The 27,649-nt window shown below is 42.7% G+C and overlaps 1 protein-coding gene across 1 annotated transcript in view; it reads left to right on the forward strand.

Annotated features, from left to right (window-relative positions):
• The window catches only part of WDR47 (WD repeat domain 47), a 62,798-nt gene that overhangs the window by 14,160 nt on the left and 20,989 nt on the right, over positions 1–27,649 (forward strand). The window contains exons 3-9 of the mRNA XM_014602087.3: positions 2,687–2,770; positions 5,756–5,840; positions 11,572–12,374; positions 16,047–16,179; positions 18,777–18,955; positions 23,499–23,765; positions 24,411–24,486. Coding sequence (XP_014457573.1) covers positions 2,687–2,770; positions 5,756–5,840; positions 11,572–12,374; positions 16,047–16,179; positions 18,777–18,955; positions 23,499–23,765; positions 24,411–24,486 — 1,627 coding nt within the window. The remainder of the gene's footprint in view (positions 1–2,686; positions 2,771–5,755; positions 5,841–11,571; positions 12,375–16,046; positions 16,180–18,776; positions 18,956–23,498; positions 23,766–24,410; positions 24,487–27,649) is intronic.

Genomic DNA, 27,649 nt, shown 5'->3' on the forward strand with positions numbered 1-27,649 from the left:
ACCCACAAACTTTGCCAGTTCGCATCTGACTCCTGAATCCAGATCATTAATGAAGATGTTAAAGAGTACTGGCCCAAGTACCGAGCCCTGAAGGACTCCACTGGTCACCCTGCGCCAAGTTGATTTGCTCCCGTCAACTAGTACTCTTTGGGTCCGACCCCATAGCCAGTTACCTAGCCATCAGACTGTAAAATGATCCAGGCCACAGTTCTCCAGCTTAAGCATGAGGACACCATGGGGAACTAAGTCAAAGGCTTTCTTGAAATCCAGATATGACATCCACGTCATCTCCCTTGTCCAGGGCACATATTACCTGGTCATAGAAGGAGATGAGGTTGGTCAGGCTAGACCTGCAAGTCACAAAGCCATGCTGGCTGGCATTCAGATGCTTGCCTCCCATTAGACTGGTGTTGATGGATCCCCTGACAATTTTTTCCAGGATTTTTCCAGACTGATTGGTCTATAATTCCCTGGGTCATCCCTCCTCCCTTACTTTGAAGAAAGGGACCAAGTTGGCTCTTTTCTTGTCTTCCGGGACCTTGCTTGAACCCCACGAATTTTCAAATATCTCTGCCAACCGGGATGCAGTGATGTCTGCTAGCTCCTTCTGGACTCTCAGGTGCATTCTGTCTGGGCCCATGGACTTGTGAATGTCCAGTTTCTCAAGGTGTTCCCTCACCTGATCCACACCAATTTGGGGCCTATCACCTACTCCCAGAATGGTTTGTGTCCTTTCTGACAGTGTGATCCTCCTTGGAGGGTGAAAAACCAATGCAAAAAAGTCATTTAGGAGATTAGCCTTTTCTTGGGTGTTGGATATCAGTTGCCCCATTGGATCTTTAAGGGGCCAAATGCTATCTTTGTTCTTTTTTCAACTTCCCACTTATCTGAAGAAGGACTTTTTGTTGTCCTTCATTCCCATAGCTAACCTGAGTTCGGTTTGTGCCTTGGCTTTTCTGAACCGCTCACTACAGGTGCGGGCGAGTGCCGAGTAGTCCTCTTTGGTTATGCTCCCTGTTTTCTAACTGATGTAGGCTTCTCCTTTGAGTTTAATTAGGTCCAACAGTTCCTTGTTCAGCCAAGGGGGGCTTCCTTACCTGTTAACTGCATTTCTTGCGAGATGGAATGTCTTTTCCCTGTGCTTCTAGGATTGTTTTTGAGAGATAACCATTCCTCGTGTAATCCCTTTTCTAGAGGGGTATGGCTTCTAATTGCCTGACTGACCAATTCTCTGAGTTTGCAAAAGTCAGCCTTCCCAAAGTTAAGGACTTCTGTTTTACTGAGGGGTTTGCCTGCTCTTTGGTGAACTAAGAAGGTGACCAATTCATGGTCGCTGTCACCAAGCTTCCCCTCAATCCTCACATCGCTCACCAGGTCCTCCCCTTTGGTCAGGACCAGATCGAGCAATGCCTCTCCCCTAGCTGACCCATAGGCCTCTTATGTTAGGTAGAGGTCATCAGTGCAAGTGAGAAAGCTACGCAACCTGTCAGATTTGGCTGCGCGCTCATCCCAAAAGATGTCAGGTGAGTTGAAGTCCCCCATGATGATCATGCATCGGGAGTGCACAGCCTCGACCAGTTCCCTATTGAATTCCCGATCTAGTTGGTGGGGAGGTCTATAGTAGACTCCTACAAGTATGTCACCCTCCTCATGTTCTCCTCGTATTTTGACCCAGAGGATCTCAAGGCATCCTTCCTGGTTAGAAAACTCAATCTTCAGGGAGGTAAACTGATCCTTGACGTAGAGAGCAACACTCCCACCCCTCTTTCCCACACAGTCTCTCCTATACAAGGTGTAACCCTCTAAAACAACCAACCAATCATAGGTAGAGTCCCACCAAGTCTCTGTTATCTCTACAAGATCATAGTCATTTTCACATAGGAGAAGGGCCAGTTCCTCATGCTTATTTCCCAAGCTCCTAGCATTTGTGTACAGGCAGTTAAGTCTGCCATGAGAAGCCCAATGCTTCCCTGAGGGGTGAAGCAGGACCTTTCCCTGAGCTGTTGCTAGAGTGGGTTACCTTGGGCTGCCCAAGTTATTGGTAATGCAGCTGACATGGCCTGGGCTAGAACTGTTAATAGACAGCCCGTCTCCCAGAGGTCTTAGTTTAAAGCCCTGTCAAGAAGGTCAGCCATTCTGGCGAAAAAGAGCTTCTTCCCTTCCCAGGTGAAGTGGAGGCCATCCCTTCCCAACAGTCCGCTCTCTCTGAAGTGCGGACCGTGGTTGAAACCAAACCCCTCACGATGGCACTGTCACTGGAGTCTTCTATTTCACCAGGTGTAAATGGGCAGTTCCTGTGGAGTAGCTGACCTGATGTAATTTCACAACCTACCCTGTCCCATGTTAACTCATTCATTTTGCCATACTTTAATCCACTTAACTCTACAAAAATTGCAAGCTTTTAAATGTAAAATGTTCCCCAAGTCTTTTTCTGTATAAAGGAATAGTGGTTATTTTGTCAGCACAGGAGGCTTATACTAGAACTGAATCCTTCGTTTTGGCCTTGCTTCTTAGCACAAGAAATGTGTCAACTTTTATTATCAGCCTTGTTGTAAAGCACTACATCCTTACAAAGATGGTTGTTCAGCTGTCCTATTTCAGATGACAGCATGTCATGAATAAATAAATACAATTGTAAAAGTGTAAAATGTCCAGCTAAACTGAGGGCCTGTTTCTTTTGTTATAGGCAGTTAATCCTGGATGGTCAGTGGGATGAGGTTCTTCAATTCATTCAACCTCTTGAGTGCATGGAAAAATTTGACAAGAAAAGGTAAGAAAGCTAGAATGGACACTTAAATGCTTTATATTATTTATGGCAATATTAAAACAAGAGATTCCTAGAATGAGATGTTCAAAGGTTTAGAAAAATAAATTCTAACTGCAGAATCTGAGAACAACAAACTTTAAATCCCATAGAATTCGTAAAGTATTTTACCTGTCAAAATATTCTCCTATGAAACTTTGTATAGTTAAAATCTACCATTAAGGATGGTACAAAAAGTGAATTGTAAAATTGTTTGTTTTTCTTAGTCATATAAAACAGCAATGTTACTTATAAGTAACTTATAAGTTACCTAGTCTCCTTTCTTGAATAAGTATATCATTGTCTTCTCAACCTGCAAATACTGTAAAGTGTAGTATTTCTCATAGATTTCATAGACATTAGGGCTGGAAGGGACCTCGGAAGATCATCGAGTCCAGCCCTCTGCCCAAGGGGCAGGAAGTCAGCTGGTGTCATAGGATTCCAGCAAAATAAGCATCCAAATTTCTCTTGAAGGCGTTCAATGTGGGTGGTTGAACCACCTCCGATGGCAGGCTATTCCAGGCCTCGGGGGCTCAGACAGTAAAGAAGTTCTTCCTTATGTCCAGCCTGAAACGGTCTTGCAGTAGTTTATAACCGTTCGACCTTGTCATCCCTTGGGGTGCTTTGGTGAACAATAGTTTCCCCAGATCCTGGTGAACACCCCGGATAAACTTATAGGTGGCCATCAGATCACCCCTGAGCCTGCGCTTTTCCAGGCTGAAGAGCGCCATAGCGCTCAGCCTGTCGTTGTAAGGTCTGTTTTCCTGACCTCTGATCATGCACGTGGCCCTTCTCTGGACTCTCTCAAGCTTCTCCACATCCTTTTTGAATTGAGGAGCCCAAAACTGGATGCAGTACTCCAGCTGCGGCCTCACCAAGGCTGAGTACAACAGGAGAATGACGTCCCAGGATTTACTTGAGAAGCATCTATGAATGCAAGCCAGCATTTTGCTTGCTTTACTAGCTGCAGCATTGCATTGAAGGTTCATGTTCATCTTGTGGTCAACCATGACCCCCAAGTCCCTTTCATCCATAGTGCTAGCCAGCGTAGCACTGCCGAGCCTTTAAGGATGCTTCAGTTTTTTCCTCCCAAGGTGGAGAGCCTTGCACTTTTCAGCATTAAACACCATCAGGTTCATGTCCACCCATTTCCTGAACCTGTCAAGGTCAGCCTGGATCGCCCTCCTGTCCTCAGGTATGCTTTACCCCAGAGTTTGGTATCATCAGCAAACTTGGCTAGTCTGCTTCTGATTCCAATGTCCACATCATTAATGAAGATGTTGAACAATATAGGTCCAAGGACAGAGCCTTGGGGGACCCCACTGGTCACAGAGCACCATGACGATTGACTTCCATCAACAACCACCCTCTGGGTCCGACCACAGAGCCAATTTCCCAGCCAGTGGATCATGGTGAACCCAAGGCCACAGTTGGCCAGTTTTGCCAAGAAGTGATCATGGGATACCAAATCGAAGACTTTTTTTTGAAGTCACGATGTATTACATCAATCTCTTCTCCCTTGTCCAGGTGATAGGTCACCTGGTCATAAAAGGAGATAAGATTGGTCAAGCAAGACCTACCCGCAACAAACCCATGCTGGCTATCCCTCAGGATGCTGCTGTCAGCCAGTTTGTTAAGAATGGCTTCTTCGATAATCTTTTCTAAGACCTTACCCAGGATAGAGGTCAGGCTGATGGGCCTGTAGTTTTGCCAGATCCACTTTCCTCCCTTTCTTGAAGATAGGCACCACATTGGCCTTCCTCCAATCTTTGGGCACTTCACCAGAGTGCCAGGAGTTCTCAAAGATCTGTGGCAGGGGCTGGGCTATCTTGCTGGCCAGCTCCTTGAGTACCCTGGGGTGTAGATTGTCAGGGCCAGCTGACTTGAAGGTATCTAGCTTCTCAAGGTGTTCCTTCACGAGGTCAGCATTGATAGAGGGCAGGGAATCTCTCTCACCTGGGCATCCCTGTCCCATAATGGGCATGGGCATCCCGTGGGACTGATGAAAGACCGACGCAAAGTACCCATTTAATAGGTTGGCTTTTTCCTGGGTATCGGTTGTCAGTTGTCCCATCTGGTTTAGCAGGGGTCCAATGTTGCCCTTGCTTTTCCTCCAGCTCCCCACATATCTGAAAAAGGACTTTTTATTGTCCTTGATACTTGTAGCTAGTTGGAGTTCAGCTGCAGCCTTGGCTTTCCTGGTTCATTCCCTGCAGGACTGGACCAGCGCAGAATATTCCTCCTTGGAGGTGGATCCCATCCTCCATCCTTTGTAGGCCTTTCTTTTTAGCCGCAGGAGGTCCGCTAGTTCCCTGGAGACCCAGGGGGGCTGCTGTGCCCTTTTGCTGCCTTTCCTCGGAGATGGAATAGCCTGAGCTTATGCATCAAGGATCTCTTCCTTAAGGAGCAACCACTCTTCCTGAACTCCCCTCCCCTTGTGGTCGTGGTCCCTTAGGGCCTCACCGGCAAGCCTTCTGAGCTTGTCAGAGTCAGCTTTCCTAAAGTCAAGGACTTCTGTATTGCTGACTGACTTACCAGCTTTACGGTGGATGGTGAAGATGATCAGCTTGTGGTCACTGTCACTCAGCTTCCCATCAATCGTTAGGTCGCTGATTAGGTCATGCCTGGTTGCCAGTACCAGGTTGAGCAGCGCTTTACCTCTTGTTGGCCCGTAGACTTCTTGAGTCAGACGGAGGTCATCCACGCATGAGAGGAAGGTTTGCGACTGCTCGGATTTAGCCGAGCGCTCTTCCCACGAGATGTCTGGGTAGACATCTAGAACTAATGAACTGGAAAAGACAACTTGTGCTAAGAACCAATTGTCTGGCTTGTTAAATTCTTGTTATTCCTATAGTTAATTAAAAAAATATTTTACAATGTCATGTCTAATCTTGCTAACATGTTTAGCTGCTGCATCAAGGTTTCTAGCATTTCTGTTTTGTTTCTGTCCAGGTTTCGCTATATTATACTGAAGCAGAAATTTTTAGAAGCCTTATGTGTAAACAATGCAATGTCAGCAGAAGATGAGCCTCAGCACGTAAGATTTATTTATTACTTGTCTACAATTGTAAAATGCTTTAAAATACTGTGATTTGAAAGCATCATGGAAGTATATAGCATTATTACTGGTATGCAGCTTCAGAAACTTTCAACTAAATTTTTTCATGTACAAAACTAAAAGGGTGATGTTCTCAAAAGCACAGCTATAGTTGGAATAGCATCAGAAAGACTTGGGATAGATTTTGTTCCCATAATCTTAATAGTGCACCTCCAAATAGTGCCGTTCCAGTCCTGGACTTTACTGGATCCAGTGCAATTGGTGCTTTTTTAATACAAACAGATGCACAAAACTTATTGCATGCTTATGGCCTGACAAAGGTCATCAAAGGTAAAAAGGTAGTTCCTATCTCTACCAAGTACACAGTCTAGCACTCCCTAACAAAACGGTTTAGAATATGAAAAATACATTCACAGAAAACTGGGGTTGGAAGGGACCTCAGGAGGTTGCCTAGCCCAACCTCCTGCTCAAAGCAGGACCATCCCTAACTATATTATCCCAGCCAAGACTTAATCTAGCCAGGTCTTAAGGCCTCCAAGGATGGAGATTCCATAGCCTCCCTGGCTAGCCTGTTGTACTGCTTTACTATCCTCCTAGTGAGTTTTTCCTAATATCTAACCTAAACTTCCCTTGCTATAACTTGAGATCATTGCTCCTGATTCTGTCATCTGCCACCACTGAGTACAATCTAGCTCCATCCTCTTTGGAACCACCATTCAGGTAGTTGAAGACTGTTATTAACTCCCCTCTCATTTTCTCTTCTCCAGACTAAATAAGCCCAGTTCCCTCAGCCTGTCCTCATAAGCAGGGATCTGGGTTTTCCATTTTCCATGGAAAAATGTGGATTTTCTCCTTTCATAGATTTCTAGGGTTGGAAGGGACCTGGTAGATCATTGGGTCTGACCCCCTACTCCAGGCAGGAAAGAGCATTGGGGTTAAGTAACCCCAGCCAGATGCCTGTCTAATCTCTTCTTGAACACCTCCAAGGTAGGCGAAAATACCACCTCCCTTGGAAGACTGTTCCATGTTTTGGCAACCCTTACTGTAAAGAATTTCTTCCTTATGTCCAATCTAAATCTATTCTCCTTCAGTTTGTGGCCGTTATTTCTGGTAACCCCGAGGGCTCCCTGGTAAACAGAGTGTTCCCTATTTCCTGCTGACCCACCCTGATGAGTTTGTAGGCAACCACAAGATCACCTCTCAGCCTTCTCTTGAGGAGACTGAAGAGATTCAGGTCCCTCAGTCTGTCTTCATAGGGTCTTACCTGCAGGCCCTCAACCATATGAGTAGCCCTTCTCTGAACCCTCTCAAGGTTATCCACATCCCTCTTGAAATGCGGCGCCCAAAACTGGACGCAGTTACCCATCTGCGGCCTCACGAATGCTGCATAGAGGAGAATTATCACTTCCCTAGATGTGCTTGTGATGCACCTGCTGATGCAAGAAAGAGTGCGGTTAGCCTTGCTTATTACCTCATTGCGCTGGTGACTCATGTTCATTTTTGCATCAACCAGGACTCTGAGATCTCTTTCCACTGTTGTGGTACTCAGAATGGTACCCCCAGTCTATAGATGTGTTGGAGATTCTTTCTCCCCAGGTGCAGCACCTTGTATTTATCCTTGTTAAATTGCATACTATTCTGATCAGCCAACTTTCCCAGTCTGTCCAAATCTGCCTGAATTTGCTCCCTGCCCTCCAGTGTGTTTACTATAACCCATAGTTTAGTGTCATCAGTGAATTTGAACAAGGTGCTTTCAACACCTTCATCCAAATCGCTGATGAAGATGTTAAACAGTACTGGTCCCAGGACAGCGCCTTGAGGGACACCACTGCCCACATCCCTCCAGGGAAAAACTGACCCATCCACCACCACTCTTCAGGTGCATCCCATAAGCCAGTTTTTCACCCACCTTACTGTAAGAAAATCCATCTCACAGCTACTTCAGTTTGCTTGTAAGAATTGGGTGCGACACTGTGTCAAAAGCCTTTTTAAAATCCAGGTAAATAATGTCTACTTCCGCTTCTGCATTTAAGCACTTTGTGACCTGGTCATAAAAAGAGCCCAGGTTAGTCAGGCAGGATCTGCCTGCTATAAACCCATGCTGGTTGTCCCTTACCACTGAGTTATCTGCTAGCCCCCTGCAAATGTGATCCTTTATGATTTTTTTTCTAAGGTCTTGCCGAGAATAGAGGTGAGAATGGAGAAAAACATGAATTTTCCCCCTTTTAAAGGAGAGAACTGCAGGCAACAGTGGGTTTTCCCCTCGCAGGCTGGCAGCATTCCAGCCTGCAAGGAGCTGCTGGGGTTGCAAGTGGAGGGTAGTCAGGCAAAGGGTGCCGTGTGTGTGTGTGCATATGTATGTGGCATCCAGGCAGTGGTGGAGAGCAACTCCCACAGCTCCTTCAAGGTAAGTCTGGGGGGGCGAGGGGTGGGTCCAGTCCACATGTTGATCGGTGGGGGCATGGAAGGGAAATAGGCCACACATAGAGGGGAGGAAGCACAGCATTCGGGTTGGGAGAAAAAGGGGCATGTGCCCCCCAAGATTTCTGTTTCTACAGCAGGGCACAGTGTTGCAGTGGTGCTGGATCAGCTGTGGCCAGGAGCCATCTCCACAGCACAGTGTGGGGACCCAGTGCAGGAGGGAGTGCCACACTGCTATAGCCACCATGGTGAGCCACCCCCTGCCTTCCCAGCAGCAGCGGGAGGCACAACTCTGCACTGTTGCCCCTACCATGCCTCACCATGGTGGGGTGGCACTCCCTCTGGTGCCAGATTCCCTCACTGGGCCAGAGTGGTGGCTCCTGCCCAGAGCTGGTCTGGCCCTACTGCAGCCCCATGCCCCACGGTGGGCACAGAAATCTTGGGAGGCATATGCCACCCATCTGTCACCTGTGCCCCCCATGCCTTTCCTACACACCTATTCTCTTCCTCACACACTAGGGACAGGGAGCAGCGGGTCGCGTGTGAGGGGCACCAGCAGGGCTGAGAGGGACTGTGGGTTGGGAGTGAGGGGCACTGGTAGGGCTGCAGGGCTGTGGGTTTGGAGTGAGGAGCACCAGCATATTGGGGCTGCTCAGCACCACAAAATAGCGGAGCGGGGGGGCAACCCGTGTCCTGGTGGGTAAAGAGGACAGAGTGAGCTCTTTTTTTTTTTTTTTCCCCCTGATTTTTTAAAAAAGCCCCAAAATCAAATACCAAATTTTATAGGTATTTAGATTTTATCTTCTTCTAACGATTGAGGCACTAGTAGGCTTCCAAATTGCTTTAAAATGGTAAATATGTCAATAAAACGTTGTGCTCAGCTGATACCTATATGTATTTACTGGCATTTCATTTTTAATTATAGAGAAATGCAGATTTTGGGGGTTTTAATCGGAGAACTTGTTTTTTTTTTTTATGAGCAGAAATCCTGGTTTTCTCTGTTAAAGTCATGTGTCCCAGTCCAGTGATTTATTTAGTGATCTGTTGGGTTTTTTTAATATATATTTTTAGGTTTAATCTCTCATTTTTAAAGGATATTTGATTCCTGTATATGTGTCCTGATACAAATATCATGACCCATTTATTATATTTTCAAAGTAAGACCTTATTTTATTTTGTCATTTTAAATTGTTCACTGCACTTTTCCTGTTGTTGCTTTTCTGGACAAAAACTCAGTGTTGGTCCTGTTTCTTTACTGCTAAGGGAATAAATGTCACAGAGGATTGATTTCGCTGAATGCATTGGCTGATTCAATTAGCCTCAGTCAACTGATACATAACTTATTCATGAAACCCTGTCTTGGTTTGCTCTGTGGATTAATGTGGAGAAGTTCTGAATGAGGTTTTTTAGTGAGGAAAAATGGTAATCCAAGTTGCAGCACACCAAAGCTTATAGACTAAGACCCATTCATTTATTTTGAAGGGGTTTTTTCCCCTTTACACTGGTAGTATAGGAACATTAAATTGCTACTAAAAAGCTTTATGAATTTCTTAAGTATATGTTTGAGACAAATGACTAATTGCCCGAATGAGGTGTGGGAGAGGAGGAATCTGTAACTATTTCTCTATCTCATTGAGCATATAGTGCGCTAAATATATCATGTTTGTTCAAATCTAAGATGTCCCTGACTTTAAGATGACCCTGCATATAGAAAGTTGTTGTTGTTGTTGTTGTTGTTGTTGTTGTTGTTGTTGTTGTTTTCTTCCATATATATAATCTATTTACTGGGGGGGTCATCTTTTAATTCATACCCCCACTGCTGCAGGGGTGCAGGCAGTGGGGGGCAGATGGTATGGGGAGATTTGAGCACCTTGCCCCCTGCTTGTCCCCCACCTCCCAATTCTCCCCCTTGCCCATGTTCCATGGTGGCATACTCTTGTCCCCATTCTAGCCTAGAACACTGAAAATGGTCCACAGTCCTGCCCTCTGAGCATCTGTGCAGGCTGCATGCTGCTGCTACAGGGCCAGGCTGAGGCTGTACTTCAGTGTCCCAGGTTACAGCATGGATGGAACCTGGCATTGCAGAGCATAGGTAAGGCAGGGAGGAAGAGGGGTGGGCAGGGGAGCAGAGGCTCTAGGGAGGGAGAAGGCAAGGGGCAGGGGGCAGGCAGTAGCTGTGGCCAGGGCCATCCATAGGGTATGGCCCTGCGTTTTGGGGGGGGTCCTGCAGAGCCAGGCGGAATGGCTGCGGCCCCTCGTGTAGGGCCTGCCTGGTGCTGGCAGCTCCACCCCATCTTCCAGACAAAGCACCGAGATGCGCCCTCCCCCCACCCCTCCTGTGTGTGCAGGGGAGACCCCAGCCTGTGCCCTGTCTTTGCAGGGGTCCCATGGTCCCCGCACAGTGTTAATGTGGCCCTGCACAGGCTAATTTGCCCTGGGACCCGCACCCCACTATGGTCAGCTCTGGCTGTGGCTATAACCCTGACCCCTGGGTAAGGGCTGGAGTCTGAGCCACAGAAGCCCCCTGACTCCTCACTGTCCTTGTACACAGTTCTAAGATGAGGGGCACTTTTCCTTCATGTTAAATCCGGGAAAAAGTTTGTTTTAGAATCAAGTAAATCAAGTAGGTAGTAATAGGAAATTCTATATTCAAGTCGGCAGAGAGATAGTTAAAAAAGTAAAGCACTTAGTCTATTTGTGTGGCCTTTCTGGTCACTAATAAAAGGGAGAAAAGACCTCCTTTTCCTTTATTTTATGTATTGTATGTACTTTCATTATTAGACAACATCATGCAATCAGATTCTAAAACAAAGGCTTTGATAAATGGATTGTGTTAAGGGATATTGATGGGAATCTTCTGCAACTAAGATGTCTCAATCTTAATTATTGCATGTAACATGACCTTCTGCTTCAGATTTTCAAATAAATGCTTGTGTTTAAAAGTTTAAATTATTCAAAGAGCTGCATTAGTCTTTGTTTTGTTCTATTTTTTTTTAAGAAGCAAGGAAACTCTTAAAGTTACTGATTTCTGGAAATAAAAGAAGCCTAGGGATATAACAAGAATCAAATTCTAACTTAAGTGGGGTTTCTCTTTTTGGATGTGAGAAAATGATTTTGGGTTCTTGAAATAGAAATGGCATCTGAACCTAAAGAGATTGAGCCATCTCTTTTGAAATGTTAAGATCTTAAAACGTAGTTATTTTTTTTTTTTCCCTCCCAGCTTTTTTACAGAAGAATAACATTTTAAAATGTCCTTTTTTGTTCTTTTACATGAATATTTTTACCATAGCTGGAATTTACAATGCAAGAGGCTGTACAGTGCCTACATACTTTGGAAGAGTATTGTCCCTCTAAAGAAGACTACAGTAAACTATGTTTGCTACTCACATTGCCTCGTCTGACCAACCATGCAGAATTCAAAGACTGGAACCCCAGTACTGCACGAGTTCACTGTTTTGAAGAAGCCTGCATCATGGTAGCAGAGTTTATTCCTGCTGACAGAAAACTAAGTGAGGCTGGCTTCAAAGCAAGTAACAATCGTTTATTTCAGCTTGTAATGAAGGGATTACTTTATGAATGTTGTGTGGAATTCTGTCAGAGCAAAGCAACAGGAGAAGAAATTACAGAAAGTGAAGTATTGCTTGGCATTGACCTTCTTTGTGGTAATGGGTGTGATGACTTAGACCTAAGTTTATTGTCATGGCTTCAGAATCTGCCAGCTACTGTTTTCTCTTGTGCATTTGAACAAAAAATACTTAATATTCATGTTGATAAACTACTCAAGCCCACAAAAGCTGCGTATGCAGATCTGCTGACACCTCTTATCAGCAAACTGTCACCTTATCCATCATCCCCAATGAGGCGGCCTCAGTCTGCTGATGCTTACATGACTCGTTCCTTAAACCCTGCCTTAGATGGGCTATCATGTGGATTGACGAATCACGATAAGCGAATCACAGATCTTGGAACCAAAACTTCTCCAATGTCACACTCCTTTGCTAATTTCCATTACCCTGGAGTACAGAATCTAAGCAGAAGTCTGATGCTTGAAAATACGGAGTGTCATAGTATTTTTGAAGAGTCACCTGAGCGGTAAGTTTAATTTAATTAAAGGGTTTTTTTCCAAAGTGCAAAAATTAACAGAAATGTAATACATTTGACCTATATTTTATTTTATTGGTGTCAGTATTTTAGTGGCACTTGCAATTTGATAAACGATAAGAGAATCTGATTTGTGTAAATTGTGCTGAAATTAGACTTTCAAAATAATAAATGTTTAAAAAAATGGATTTGAGCATGAAGGTTTGAATCTAGACTCCCTCAGAGATGTTAGAACTTCATACTTCTGCTATGAAATTGAACAAATCTAAAACCAGATGAATACTAGACTTTCATTATTGATACTCTTTTTTGACTTACTACATTTGTGGGTATGTTATGGCATGTGAGTTGAGGCATAAAATATTGCAAGAGAACTTTTTTTTTTATTTCATATAGTAGCAAAGCGGCTCATTGTGTTCTTGCGGGGAAGTGTCTCATTTCAGTGTAATGGTTTTGTTATCTAATACGTTAACGATGTAGAAGATGAAACTATGTTCAGTAGTTTCCTCAGAATTCCTGAACTCTGTATTTTAATCTGTGTAGCCTATAGCAGTGGTTTTCAACCTTTGTTAATTCGGGGGCCCCTTTGGAAATTTTGAATAGAAGTATAGACCTTTAAATTGCAAGTGTGGGTATTCACATACTTTTGATTGATCATAACCATCTTTCACTAACCCCTTGGCCATAGTCCAGGGACCCCCAGAGGTCCTCAGACCACAAGTGGAAAGTCACTGGCCTATAGTCCCACCTTCATGCTTCTCAGTGGATAAGCAAAGTATTCACAAAGTGGCACTACTTCATACCAATTATCCTGGCAAATTTAGGACCTCATGCTGTAATAATTAAATGCATAATAAATGTTGAAGGTGATGTAACTATGTATGTGTGTTTGTTAACAGGAGCAAAGCCTTAGATGTCAGCTCTGTAATATTAGAGACTTAAGAAACTATAATTGTATTAATAATATTTTAATAATAATTTGTTCTTCAAATGAAATCTCAGCAAAACTATCACATTTGCTTCTTTATTTCTGTAGAAAAGACTTCTAGCTAATCGGGTGCAATGCTAATGAATGCTGTAGAAACTAGTCATTACCTCTTATTAGTAGGGACTGATATGCAACGCTGATGTCTCTCATTCAAAAACAAACTATAGCAGGATCCCTTCTGGTGTGTGTGTGTGTGTGTGTGTGTGTGTGTGTGTGTGTGTTAATGGTAGTTAACTTAAGGGGGTTTTGCTTCTGATTCAAAAGCTTCTTGTTTTGTTTGTCTTCCTTTTCCCATGCCCCCCTAGAAAGCAGCTGCAACAATTTATGAAATAGTTCTCAATGGGAGCATCTACACAGGACATTTACTGCTCAGTTGACTAATTAACTGCACAGAAAACATCTGTGTCTACCCATACACCCCTATGAGGGTGCACAAAACTAAAACTCTGCAGCAGGGTATGGTAAATACAAGTCCTGCCCTGCTGCAAAATTTGTTTGTTTGGGGGTTTTTTCATGTGCAGTAGACACTGAGGTGACTGGCTGGGGCTACCTGCCGGCTAGCCTCACAGTGAAGCATCCTCATGCCACAGCCAGCCCCTCTGCATCACATGGAGTGTGGTTGGAGCAGCCCTGGGCTGTTGGCTGTCAGCCTTCCCTCCCCCCCCCCCTCCTCTCCTGGCTACCTGCCAGCCAGGGCTGATGTGACCTGGCTTGATGTGCTGTAGTCTGGGCACATGTGTAAACCCGTGTGCCTGGGAGCTTCCTAGGACCAATAAATAAGCTGTGGAGCAACAAGCACCCTTGTTCTCCTGCACCCTTGTTGCTTCCTTAATTCTACAAGAGAGAAATAGCACTCCAGATCCATGAATTAGCAAGCAGGGGGCACTCTAAGGAGAATGTTACTGAATCTGATCTGAAGCAGCATTCCTGATTCTACTTTTGCAAAGATCAATTACAGATGAAACAGATGTTAACAAAAATCAGTGCAATAATAATTACAGAGATCTTAAGTTTCATTCTCAATATGATGAAAGATCTTTAGAATCTTTTGAAAATATTTTTTTCAATTTGAGACTTAGAGCTGTTGGCTCCTTAACTTGTATAATGTTATTGCTTTCAAAACCTTGTACAGCATAACTCAGGCACATAGGAAAATTTTCATAATTTTCCAAATGTGGTCACTAGTTGACTGAATTGTTGCATTTTTGGCACTATTGCAAGCATCTGTGTCTTGAAAGTAGGTCTTGAAGTGGAATATTGTATGAAGGAGTCTATATTTGGGTAACATTTGACTTTTCCTTTTTTCCTTCCAGTTTTGGTATACTTTAGTAATTGATTCTACATGATGCATTTATTAAGTGAAATTTATATTTCTAGTCTACAAGAAGCTCTTTTGAATTATTAATCTTTAGTCCTGCAAGCACTGTTTATACAAAGGATTTGGATGATCAGAACCTTAATTTGGTGTTAAATATACCTGACACGATTGCATTTTTTTTTTTTTTTAGTGTAGTTAAATTAACTTGCCTTGAGCGCCAGAAGTAAACAGAGCCAGACTTCAAAAGTGTTCTAAACCTTCAGTCGGAATCCCAGTTTCAAAAGGATTTAGCTTTTAGTTATGCATATAGATTAAGTAGTTAGTTTATCAAGAATGGGAGCATCTGGGTTTATTCTTGTCTCATGCTTCAGCAGAAATATTTGCATTACAGATTTGTCTTCATTTTTTATATATAAATAAATAAATGGGAAGGTTCTTAAGACTTGCTTGTTAGCTGGATGATAAAATTTATCTTGGCTAATGTACATAAATACCAATAAATTTTAAAATAATGCAGTGGAGGAAGCCTTCTCCAGACCAGTAAATATCTATAGTTTTTTCCAGGTTTCAGAACGCTTTCAAAGTGTCCAAATTTTAATGTATTTTGCAGGTTATTGACTGCTAAAGCATTTTTCAAGTATTTCCATCTGGAAATACTTCTCCAAGCTAATTCACAAATACTCTGTAAATTAAAATAACAGTAGTGACATTAGGGATAGTCTGGTTTACCTACTTCGAGTGTCATATAAAGTTAACCTTTTCTACTAGTAGTAGTATTTACAGTATTGACCTCTAGCAACAGACAAGTAACATGTTACAGGCAATGTTATACTTTGTTGTCTCTGTCAACCTGAAGAAATGCATGCTGCAGAAAGCAAAACTTCCTGTTGCTTTGAGTAACATGGTGGGGACGTTGCTGTATAGTAGGGTCAAACTCATCAGGGACTGGCTGCACACTGACCTTGGGTTGTGCCAGCAGTGGTGACGGTTGGATGAGTGGTGTCAGGTGTCACAGGTGTTAACATAGCCATCAGTTGCCCCCTGCTGCCAGTGTTCCCCAGTTGGGTTCTGTACCCCAGATTGACAGTGGACCCCAACCAACCCTTCTTGCCACACCTCTGCTGTATAGAGTAAGTGACAGTTACACAGATGCCACATGACAGACTCATGCATTCGATGGGCCTCAAATTTTGTTTCTCCTAAGCAGTAACTTTTGGCTTCATCTAGAGTAGTTTTTACGTAGTATTTGTCAGGTTTTATCCTAGGGATGTTAATCCATTTGTAGTTATTTAAAAGACTTTCTGCTCTTCTAGAGCAGATTTCTCAAATAAGCCGCTGCTTTCTCTTTACATGTCAGTGAAAGAAGTGACACTCCCGTGGAGCCACAACATTCCATTGGCAGTGAGACTTTGTGCCAGAGTTCAGTTCCGGAGAATGAACCAGTAAATGGAGCACAGAATCAAGCACCAGCCAAACAAGAAAAAAATGAGGTAATATTTGATCATTTCCAAATAATGTGGTCCTTTGAGCTGCCTGCTCTAATAAACAGAATAACAATATTTCTTCTGTGCGGAGAACTTCATTCATGTATATGACATTTTCAGTCTGGATGCTTTTGAAACTTGTTCTGCTTTTACAAATATGCTTACAATGTAAGATGCAACCTAAGCAGTTATATTTCCATTAGATTCACTTGTGCTTTTTTAATGTCTGGATAAAGGCATCAGCTTACAGTGTCCTTACTTCTGAACTGTATTTACTGTATTTAAAAATGTAGGCCAGTATTCATAGCTGGAATACACATTTAAATATCTGATTTGAAAAAAGCCATTTTTGTAAGCTGCTTTTAACAAAGAATCTGTCTAAAACTTCACTGCAGTTAGTTGCCTTGGGATAGGCAGTGTTAACAACCTGAAGGATTCTTGTCAGTGACAACTGAGAAATGGACATTCAGTACTTCCAACTGAATGGGACGGTCTTACTGAGAATACAAAGACCTACTTATGAAGCATTACAGGACTCTTAAGCTTTGTTAACTAAATTGTTATTTAGCTTTGAGTTGCTTAACGTTTTATACATCAGTAAACTTTAAGAAAGATATAGTGGGTCTTGATAAATTTACCAGGTGGTAAATAGTAAGGGAACAAAATATAGTGGTTGGAATCCGAGGGTTTTAGAGGTTCATGTCACTGTACCTAGCCTGCTTCTCTCTGGAGGGGGAAGTGGAGGCGGGGAGCAAAGCAAAGGTTTAATGACATTTTGTTGAAATGAAACGAGAATTGCCTACCTCTCTACTTCCTACCATTCCACAGATCTATCTGCTTCATTAGTCAGTGACAGAATAGGGTTTTATCTGAACACTTATGCTACTATTTAGTAGTGAAATAGTAAAGTACAAGGACTAGGTTTGGTCAAATTATAAACTCTAGGGGTTTGGTTGCTTCTTTGTTTTTGTTTTGGTTTGTAACTCACTGTGGTCTTTATCCTGTACTGAAATCTTCCTCTTAAAGGAAGGCATCCAAGCAGCATTAAAAATATAGTTTAACAGTACTTGTCTGTTCTAGACACTATGGCTGCTTGCAGGCATAGAAGGAAAAAAAACCCCAAACACTCCTTTACTTTTAAATTTGGCATGTTCCTGTGCTGAGCCCAGCACATGGCCAGAAGAGGTGGCATGTTAGTTGCTCCTGGCTTTCCTGTCTGTAAAGATTGGGCACTTCAGTGGGGTTTTTGGCACTTTTTATCTAGTAGCTAATTGACTCGGCTTTAGATAAAAGCACCAAAAAGCCCTGAAGTACCTGATCTATATAGACGCTGCAGAGCTGAATCCAACTAATGTGCTGCTGCTTCCAGTAAAGTGTGGGGGGGATTTTTTGTTGCTGTTGTGGGTTTTTGGGGGTTTTTTTGTCTGCAAGCAGCCTACTTGTGCTAGGCTGTGGGACAACTAAGAGAGGACTGGCAGGAGTTATGGTGGGCTATATCACTAATGAATGACTTCCCTACTGAAATAATGTGGGGAGGGGCTGGATTTGGGCATGGGGAAGATCTGAGGCAGCCACTTTTCTAAAGTAAGGGATGTTTCCTTGCTATGGAAAAGCAAAACATGCAGAGGAGAATGAAGACAGGAGACTTTTTTTTTTGTTTTGCCTGAAGATGCTAGCCACCTACTACTGGCAGATAGAACAGAATACAGTTCTGAATTTTGAAGGGTTAACTGTGAGGCCAGAGCCAGTTGGACTCCCAGGGAACACAGCTAAGCTACTTGAGAGCCCAGGGTTTGGCAACTGGTTTGGAGCTTAGGTAGCCATACTTTAGGGTCCCATGGTTCCAGAAGGGTGCCAGATGTGGGCTATGTACTTGAAATGCGTTTAAAGACCTAGAACTTGCAATAAGCTATACACAGTGAGACTAGTTGTCACTCAGGCATGGGAGATTCAGTTACAGTAGGTTGGAGTAACTTTGTTTTCCTTTACAAAAATTCTGGTCTTTAAAGGTTGGCCTTTAAGACTGTAGTAGGACATTGTACTTCCTATTAGTGAAAATCTGCTCTGAAAGCAGAACTGTCTTATTTAAGCAACAGATCAACATGTATATTTACTTACTTTTGCTTCAACAAATTATCTTTGCAGTACTTTACTCCATGCAGAAAAGTAAAAACTTAAGACAAAAACACTACTCCTGTTAATAAAATTTGATGTATGTATTCTTTCAATGAGAACATAAATGTAACTTTTCAAAACTACACCTTAAACTTAATATTTAGATTCTTTTGCCTTCCTTCATACAATTTTTTTCTTTCAAGGCTAAAGAGTATGTTGAAGGATTTTATTTCTCAGCAACACCATTAAACTTAGCAATTTTCCATGTCTCCTCCCAAACCCAAATAGAACACATTTAAGTTTTAGTATCATGTTGCTGTGCTTTTTGGTAAGTTGTAACCTATTAGTTTTAGGTTAAAAATAAAGATATTGCTCCCCAAAGGTGATTGTATAGCATGTATGTTTATAACAGTACAGAGAATTAAGAGTATATAGTTGCAATAATTAACTTTAAATTTGTCTTACCCAAATAACATTATTTCTTTAAGCTTCGTGATTCAACAGAGCAATTCCAAGAATATTACAGGCAAAAGCTACGTTACCAGCAGCATTTGGAGCAGAAAGAGCAACAACGACAACTGTACCAGCAAATGTTGCTAGAAGGTGGTGTAAACCAGGAAGATGGAGCAGACCAGCAGCAAAATCTAACTGAACAATTTCTTAACAGGTTGGTTTTAGTTATCTGTAATACTTGCTAACCACTGCATGTTCTCGGTAATAAATTGCCACCAAATCCTGTAAATGGTAGAAGTACACCAATACATTGGTTGCCTATTGGGTCGACACTGATAAAAGGGAAATTTACATCATTGGCTTTTTTTGGTTGTTGTAGCTGATTTTAAGGTTTTCCTATAATTTATATCTTCTGGCCAGGGCCCACAGATGCATGGGTTCTCTCCCATGAGCTAGGGTGATCCTGGATACACTCCCATCCCCTCACCTGGATACACTTCCATCCCCTAAATTTATTAGGGGAGGTCAACGGGGAATAGAAGAAGCGCTGTTTACTAGGGCGCCCCAGGGAGTGACTAGGAAGAATGGGTGTAAACTAGCTGAGAGTGGATTTAGACTAGATATTGGGAAGAAATTTTTCACAGTAAGGGTGGCCAGGATCTGGAATGGGCTTCCAAGAGAGGTGGTGCTATCACCTAGCTTGGAGGTCTTCAAGAGGAGGCTAGATAGTCACCTGGCTGGGGTCATCTGACCTCGGTCCTCTTTCCTGCCAGGGGCGGGGGTCGGACACGATGATCCATTGTGGTCCCTTCCGACTCTACAATCTATAAACCAGTGGGCTGGGCTGGGCTGGGCTGAAGTAGTTGCCGCAGTGTCCCAGGAGCTGATGAGGCACGGAGTGTGGGCTGGAGCAGGTGCTGTAAAAGATGCTGAATGCCACAGACGTGACACGGGTGAGGAGGGGTGGGTGAAGCTGAGCTACCCAGCCCAACATGACTCAACCCGCAGTTAAGATTGGTTGTCAGATCAGTATTGGCCACTATGGCTGGTTAATATTCAGCTGTCGGTATTGGCCAAGAAAATCTTTATTGGTACACCCCTAGTATATGAAATTGGTGGTTTGTGAATATTGGGAGGTATTCAAAATTCCAGGTATGGAATTTTTTTATTTTTTTTTAACGCCTCAAAAATGCATGGTTAACTAAAAATGTTCTTGTGTGTATGGGAGGAGGAAGGGGATGATCCTACCAGTGAAGAATTGCAAGCTAGAAAGACATAACTTTAACTACACTGTCGTGAACAGAAATGAGTGGAAGAAAAAACACTTTTTTTTTTTTTTAATTTAGCCAAATAATAAAGGTAAATTTTGAATGAGAGAGGATTATTTTTGCATTTGTTTTCCTCCTTAAGATGCTTTTAGTAAATCTGGTAACTGGGGAAGGTTTCTCTCCATGTTATCTTATGGTAGACAACTTCTAAGAATATCTTGTATTTGGAGGCTAATTTGTAGATGGCATCAAGTATGTCTTAGTTCAAAGTGAACCATTGCTATTTTCTCAAATTGGAGGCTTGCTGCACCGCTGATGCACATGATGCACAAGACTGCCATACCACATCAATTTATGTGATTAATCAAGTCTGCTCTGGTGTGCTGGATTTCCAGCCCCCAATTCCTGCCCCCACTCCTTGCAGACCCTACCTGATTTCCTCCCTCTCCCCATCCTGACTTACCTTAGATCGGGTATCTATTTTTAACTTGGTCTAAACACCCCCTAACCTCCCCAAAGGGTCTGTGCGTAGCTTTAAGCACTTACTTGATTTCAGTGAAACCCCTATCTTAAAATAATGTCATTACATATATGCATATATGCTTGCAGTTAAGTGAGCATAGAAGTTGTGGCTTAACCTTTTTTCTTTTACTAAAACCAGACAAAATGGATATGTTGGGGGGAAAAGAGAGGAAAACTCAAGGAAACTTATTCTAGAGGTCTTCTAGTAAAAAATATTAATTCATAAGTACAGTTTTACTCCTGATATTTAAACCCATATTGCTTTGCTTTAGAGTAAGCTGATTTTAATTTAGGGATAATCCATTTTTAAGAAATAAAATCTATAGATTCCAATAATTTTCTGAAACAGTAATTTAAATGACTGTTAACTAGCATTTGGGAACAGAAGGTGATTACAAGGCAGAGATTTACCATACAACCTTGAAAAAATAGATACTTTTTATACGTTTTCATACAGAAAACGCTAGTTAAACTTTTTCGTTTTTAGTTGCTTTGGCTGCTAAGGCTTTTTAGATCTATTTTTGGCTATGTAAAAAATTATCTTTACCCATGATTTATTGTAATGTTGTTATAATTAGGAACTGGGGGTTTCACACACCTAATTTGAAATGTGCACTATTTCATTGATTAGTTCATAAGACCAAAAGCTAGTTGAAGAAACCTGTGCATGCTTTTGAACTATAACTTTGAACTGTCAGTAACAAAAGGAAGGAATTTTAGCCTTTTTAACTTGGGATTAAATAGATGAAAAATACCCTACCTCCATGTTTAAAAAAAAAAAAAAAAAAAAATCAGAAACCTAATCTTGTTAGAAAATAACATTAATTCTAGATGTTAGAACATAGGCAGACAAGGTTCCTTGGGTAAATCTGATATCTTTTATTAGATTAAAATAGTTATTAGGCAAGCTTTTGGGTTCAAAAACCCTTCGTCAGGCTAAGGAAGTTTCAGCAGTTGGTTTGTGCTCTTCCTGGATGGAATGAAAAGTAAAGAAGCCAGCAGCTGGGCTGGCATGCATACAAGACAGGTAGTCAGTGAAAATGTAGATTGAGGAGTCAATGGGTGAGAGACAGGCTTGGGGGCAGGGGGGGGGAAGAGAGAGAAGGGAGATGAAAGTGGAGAGATACCTGGGGAGTCAGATGTTAGGCAGGTTATAATGTGTCATAAATCCAATGTCTATATTTAGTCCATGATTTTTAGTATCCAGGAAGTTGATGAAGTGGAGTTCATAGGCTGGTCTCTGGGAAGTGTTTTGTAAGTTTCCTTTGAGGGTCAGGACTGAGATTGGAGAGAGAGTGGTTTTCTTGTGAGAAATGTGCCCCCACAGGTAATTGGGTATTTCTGTGTTTGATAGATTTCTGGTGTGCATTCATTCTGGTGCGCAGTTGTTGTTTGGTCTCTCCTAGGTATTTTCCATCAGGGCATTTGGTGCATCGGATGAGGTATATTACATTTCTGGAGGTGCAGCTGTAAGATCCTGGGATGCTGATGGCTCTGTTGTGGGGTGTAGTAATAGTGGGGGTGGTGGAGATGTGTTGGCAGGTTTTGCATTTCTTGTCCTGGCACGGTCTGGATCCTTTTGGTGTGTTCTGGGTTTGAGGAAGTTTGCTTCTGGTGATGAGGTTGGTGAGGTTCGGTGCTTGTTTGAAGGTGGCTCTGGGAAGATTAGGGTCTCTTTCTAGTATGGGTTGCAATTGTTTGAGGATTTTCCGTACAGGTTCAAGGGAGGGGTGATATGTCATAACCAGCAGTGTGCGATTTGTGGAGGGGTTTCTTCTGTACTGCAGCAGTTCTTCACGTGGTATCCAGGTGGCTCTTTCATATGTGCAGTCTATCTCTGTGGAGGAGTGTCCTTGCTGGGTGAAAGCCTTTTTAAGATTGGTGAGGTAGCAATCCCGGGTGTTCTCTTCAGTGCAAATGTGGTGGTATCTGAGGGCTTGGCTGTATATCACAGCTTTTTTGGTGTGTTTAGGGTGATTGCTGGTTCTGTGCAGATACGTATGTTGGTCTGTGGGTTTCTTGTATAACGTGGTCTGTATTTTATCATTCAGGATATTGATCATTGTGTCTAAAAAGGAGATGCTGGTGCTGGAGTATTCTAGAGAAAGTTGGACGGAGGGATGGTGATTGTTGAATTTCTGATGGAACTCAATCAGAGATTGTAAGTTTTCAGTCCGAATGATGCAGATGTCATCGATATATCTTAAGTATAGCAAGAGTTTGAAGGTGCAGTTCTTGAGGAAGTCTTCTTCCAGGTGGCTCATAAAAAGGTTGGCATACTGTGGGGCCATTTTAGTGCCCATAGCTGTTCCCATCATCTGGAGGAAGTGTTGATTATTAAAAGTGAAATTGTTGTGTGTGAGGATGAAGTGTATTAAGTCAGTAATATCTTTGGGTGTGTAATCTGTGTTGTAATCTTGTTCCTGTAGATATGTAAGGCAGGCTTGGATGCCATCCTGGTGTGGGATGTTGGTATATAGGCTGGTTACGTCCATAGTGGCTAGGAGTGTGTTGCCTGGAAGGTGGTCTGTGTTTTTAAGTTTCTGTAGAAAGTCTGTAGTGTCTTGTACAAAACTTGCTTTGTGGGTGACGAATGGTTTTAGGATTGGTTCAACGAAACCTGATATTTCCTCAGTTAGAGTCCCATGGTTGGATATGATAGGTCTGCCAGGATTCCCTTGTTTGTGGATTTTAGGGAGCATGTAAAAAGTCCCTGGGTTAGGTAGTGGGGAGGGATCAAGGTCTGTAGTTTTTCTTGTAGTCTTGATGGAAATAATTTGATGGTATTGTTGAGTTTTTTGGTGAAAAGATGTTAGAACATTAATTCATAAATTTTTCAGAGATTACTCCTAGTAATCTGCATACCTATCAAACTGCTGAACAAAACTGTTCTCTTTGGATATTCCTATATTATAAATTGTTTCCTTACCTTTTTATTGTGTTCTTATTTTTGTCAATCCTCTGCAGGTCTATTCAAAAGTTGGGAGAGTTAAACATAGGTATGGACAGTCTTGGAAACGAAGTTCAGACACTCGGCCAACAAGGTCAAGAAAGCAAGGGGAATACATCCAATGGTCTGGCAACTGGTACTCCAGCCTTTACATCCCCACCTCCAGATTCTAGTCAGAGAATAATGACTGATAGCCAAAATGTTAATACAAGCACTCCTCGGAAGCATGGGTCAACAAATCAAATACCTTTTCTTGAAGAATCACCTGTCCAAGGGAATCAAATGTAAGTGCTTGGCATATTACGAGCTCTGAAAATTTTCTTAGATTAACACTGAGGGGATGATGTCTGTATTTTGACTGTTATCAGAACCTGTACATCTTTGGTTTACTAAATGGTCAAAGAGGGGGTGGGGGGAACTTGGCATAAATTTGTCTGGAAGTATAGTAACTTTCAATTTGACAATTTCCCATTAGAATTTTTATCACATCTAACATTTTATTTTTACTTTGCCTTTGTTTGTCTATTGATTTGTTTCTGGTAATTATAAAAGCCATTACCGACTTTTGTAAAATGGTAGGATATTAGTAAGGAATCAGATGTGTACTGCTCTGTCCCTTTAAATTAGTCAGTTTGGAGGGTGTAGATAAGAAAGAGTAAAAGCTTAAACTGCAGTAATTCAGCAGTTGTTTAATTCAGGTGTAAACTGCCCTATCTTTAGCTCTTGCTACCACAGAATAGAGGGGATGGGTGAGAGACCCTATCTGCATAAGTCTCCCTGTCTCCTCAACTTTGGTACAATTTGTTCATCTATCCACTTTATGCATATTTTGTGGGATGCTGTAGTTCTGGACAAGAAAATGCCTTTGTAAGCATTTATACTGTACTGAATTCATGTTTGTTTGTTTGTTTGTTTTTTAATTAAAACAGTATGTCAGACCATGCTGCCCCTCAGCCACAACTTGAGGATTCTTTAGGTACGCTAAGTAGGACAAGAGGTGATGAGGTGAGATTTTTTTTAAGAGCAATTACATGTACTTATTCTTTGGCTCAAGCTTTGAATTGGAGTATATGATGTTCTTTTAATAGTATTATATCTTTTTGAGCAATGGTATTTGGAACATGCTTGAAAATCAGCTGCAAACTTTTACATGAAAAATGCTGAGAAAGTTAAGGCTAAGTGGGGTAATTCTAGACAGAATTTTTCAGGCTCCCTTCATGCTTACCACAGAGAACTGATTCTCAAGAATGCAGCTTGCTATTCAAGTCTTTGGGGAGCTGGGTCAGGACAACAACAATGTTATTTATGAAATCCACTCGTTGCTTTCATAAAGCAGTGTGTGTAGTATATGCAGTGAAATTAGGCAGAAAATTAGCTATCTATCACATAACTTCAAGACAATAGGATTCACAAATACTAAAGGTGCACCAAGGGTTTAGGTTGTAGCCGTGTTGGTCTAAGGACATAGGCAGACAAGGTTCCTTGGGTGAATTTGATATCTTTTATTAGACCAACCCAAATAGTTGGAGAATAGTTATTAAGCAAGCTTTCGGGTTCAAAAACCCTTGGTCAGGCTAAGGAAGTTTCAGCAGTTGGTGTGTGCTCTTCCTGGATGGAATGAAAAGTAAACAAGCCAGGGGCTGGGCTGGGCTGGGGAGTCAGTTGCCAGGCAGATTATAATGTATCAAAAATCCAATGTCTACGTTTAGTCCGTGATCTCTAGTATCCAGCAGGTTGATGAAATGGAGCTCATAGGCTCGTCTCTGGGAAGTGTTGTGCAAGTTTCCCTTGAGGATCAGGACTGAGAGATTGGAGAGAGAGTGGCCCTCCTGTGAGAAATGTGCCCCCACCGGTAATTGGGTATTTCTGTCTTTGATAGATTTCCAGTGTGCGTTCATTCTGGTTCACAGTTGTTGTTTGGTCTCTCCTACATATTTTCCCTCAGGGCATTTGGTGCATTGGATGAGGTATATTACATTTCTGGAGGTGCAGCTGTAAGATCCTGGGATGCTGATGGCTCTGTTGTGGGGTGTAGTAATAGTGGGGGTGGTGGAGATGTGTTGGCAGGTTTTGCATTTCTTGTCCTGGCACGGTCTGGATCCTTTTGATGTGTTCTGGGCTTGAGGAAGTTTGCTTCTGGTGATGAGGTTGGCGAGGTTCAGTGCTTGTTTGAAGGCTAGGATGGGTGGCTCTGGGAAGATCTTTTTAAGAATAGGGTCTCTGTCTAGTATGGGTTGCAATTTTTTTGAGGATTTTCTGTACAGGTTCAAGGGATGGGTGATACGTCATAACCAGCGGTGTGCGATTTGTGGGGGGGTTTCTTCTGTACTGCAGCAGTTTTTTTTTCACGTGGTATCCAGGTGGCTCTTTCAAACGTGCAATCTTCCTCTCTGGACGAGTGTCCTTGCTGGGTGAAAGCCTTTTTAAGATTGGTGAGGTGGCAATCCCGGGTGTTCTCTTCAGTACAAATGTGGTGGTATCTGAGGGCTTGGCTGTATATCACAGCTTTTTTGGTGTGTTTAGAGTGACTGCTGGTTCTGGTGCACCAATACGTTGGTCCAATATCGAATCAGTACTGATATAAAGAAAATTTACTGTATCGGATATCGGCCCAATGTGGCCGATAATTTGTCCGATAAATGCCCATGCTGCACACAGCCAAAGCTCAACACTCAGGCAGCCAGGAGCAGAGCCAGCAGTGTGGAGAGCTGCCTCCAGCTGGTAAGTCTGGTGTAGCAGAAGGGGAGGGAAGGGGTGTGGGGGGGCAGATCAACACCCCCCGCGATGAGGGAGGGGGCAGGGGCAGGCACTGCTCAGGTGGGGCACGGGGCTCGTGTAGGGGGCGTGGCTCCTGCTGATGTTTGCACCCTAGGAGGGTGTGGTGGGCATGTGCTCCTGGGTCTGCATGGGGCAGTGTGGGGTAGACTGCAGCTGGGGCTGCGCAGGGCTCTTCTCAGCAGGGGCTGGGCTTGGAGCAGGTGCCAGCAGCTCTGGGAGGATGGTACATCCACCCCAGATTTCACTGCAGTTCAGCTCCCAGTGCTGCTGCTGCCAGCCACAGCCCTGGCTCTTCCCTGCACATGAGTGGAGATGGGGCGTTGAGCTGGAGGAGCAGGTGGCGGCAGCAGTGCTGGGAGCGAAGTGCCGGTGAAATTTGGGGTAGATGCAGCATCCTCCCCACGCAGCCCAATCCTGTGCAGGTCCAGGTGGCTTTCCCGGTATGACCAGATATTGACTCGTAGTCCAGATGTTAAGATAACTATTATATTTCTGCTACTGCTGTTACAATTAGGATATTGGCATCTGTTTCATCCTTTTCCATCAGGGAACTGTTACATAATTGTCTGGGTCTTAAAGATTTCTTCTTCTTTCTGGCATGCTTGGGGAAACAATAGGAGACTGCTTGGTGGTTCCAGTTTCCTAGTTGTACTGACTGCAAACCAACGCTCTAATTAAATACGGAAATGTCCATCCCTAACAAGTGACTGTTGCTATACACAGTCATGTTTCTTTTATCTCCATTATCCTGTTCTCTAGTTCAGAGTTCTGACCTGTAGACTTTGATCCTGATAGTCTAGTTCACCAATGCAGAAGTAATTTTGTAATAGGTATATTCTTAAAAATCTCTGCTTTACCCCCACATAGAATCAAAATGATAGAATAGAGGTGTAATTCTCCTGGCAGAGAACACTAAATTGAAATTGTAATAATGATAAAAATAGTGTCCAATAGGTGGCCACACCTTGGCCTTAATTTACTATCTGTATTAATGTACTCTCCAGTTATCCATGTTGAAGTGATGATGTTGCTGTGATGGTCCAGGAAATATGCAAGAAGCAAGAATTCTTGTAGACAGTATATTTTATTGGATGACCTACATGGTTGGGATGAACATAGACAAGCATTTTGAATATCACAGTACCCTTTCTCAGATACTTTGCCGTACCTGAAGACGGGTATTGTAATACCTGAAAGCTTGTTTATACCTATTCCAACCATGCAGGTCATCCGATAAAAAGATATTATCCACAAGTATTCTTGCCTCTTATTTATCAGTGATTTTAACATGTATTGTGCTATCTGGTAGAATACAGCAATGGTTTGGACCGTTCACGGGTGCCTAATCTAGGGGTGGGAAAAATAGAAATACTCCTGTTTTCAACAATCT

Source organism: Alligator mississippiensis, chromosome 5, assembly GCF_030867095.1.
Source record: "Alligator mississippiensis isolate rAllMis1 chromosome 5, rAllMis1, whole genome shotgun sequence".
Lineage (NCBI taxonomy): Eukaryota > Metazoa > Chordata > Crocodylia > Alligatoridae > Alligator > Alligator mississippiensis.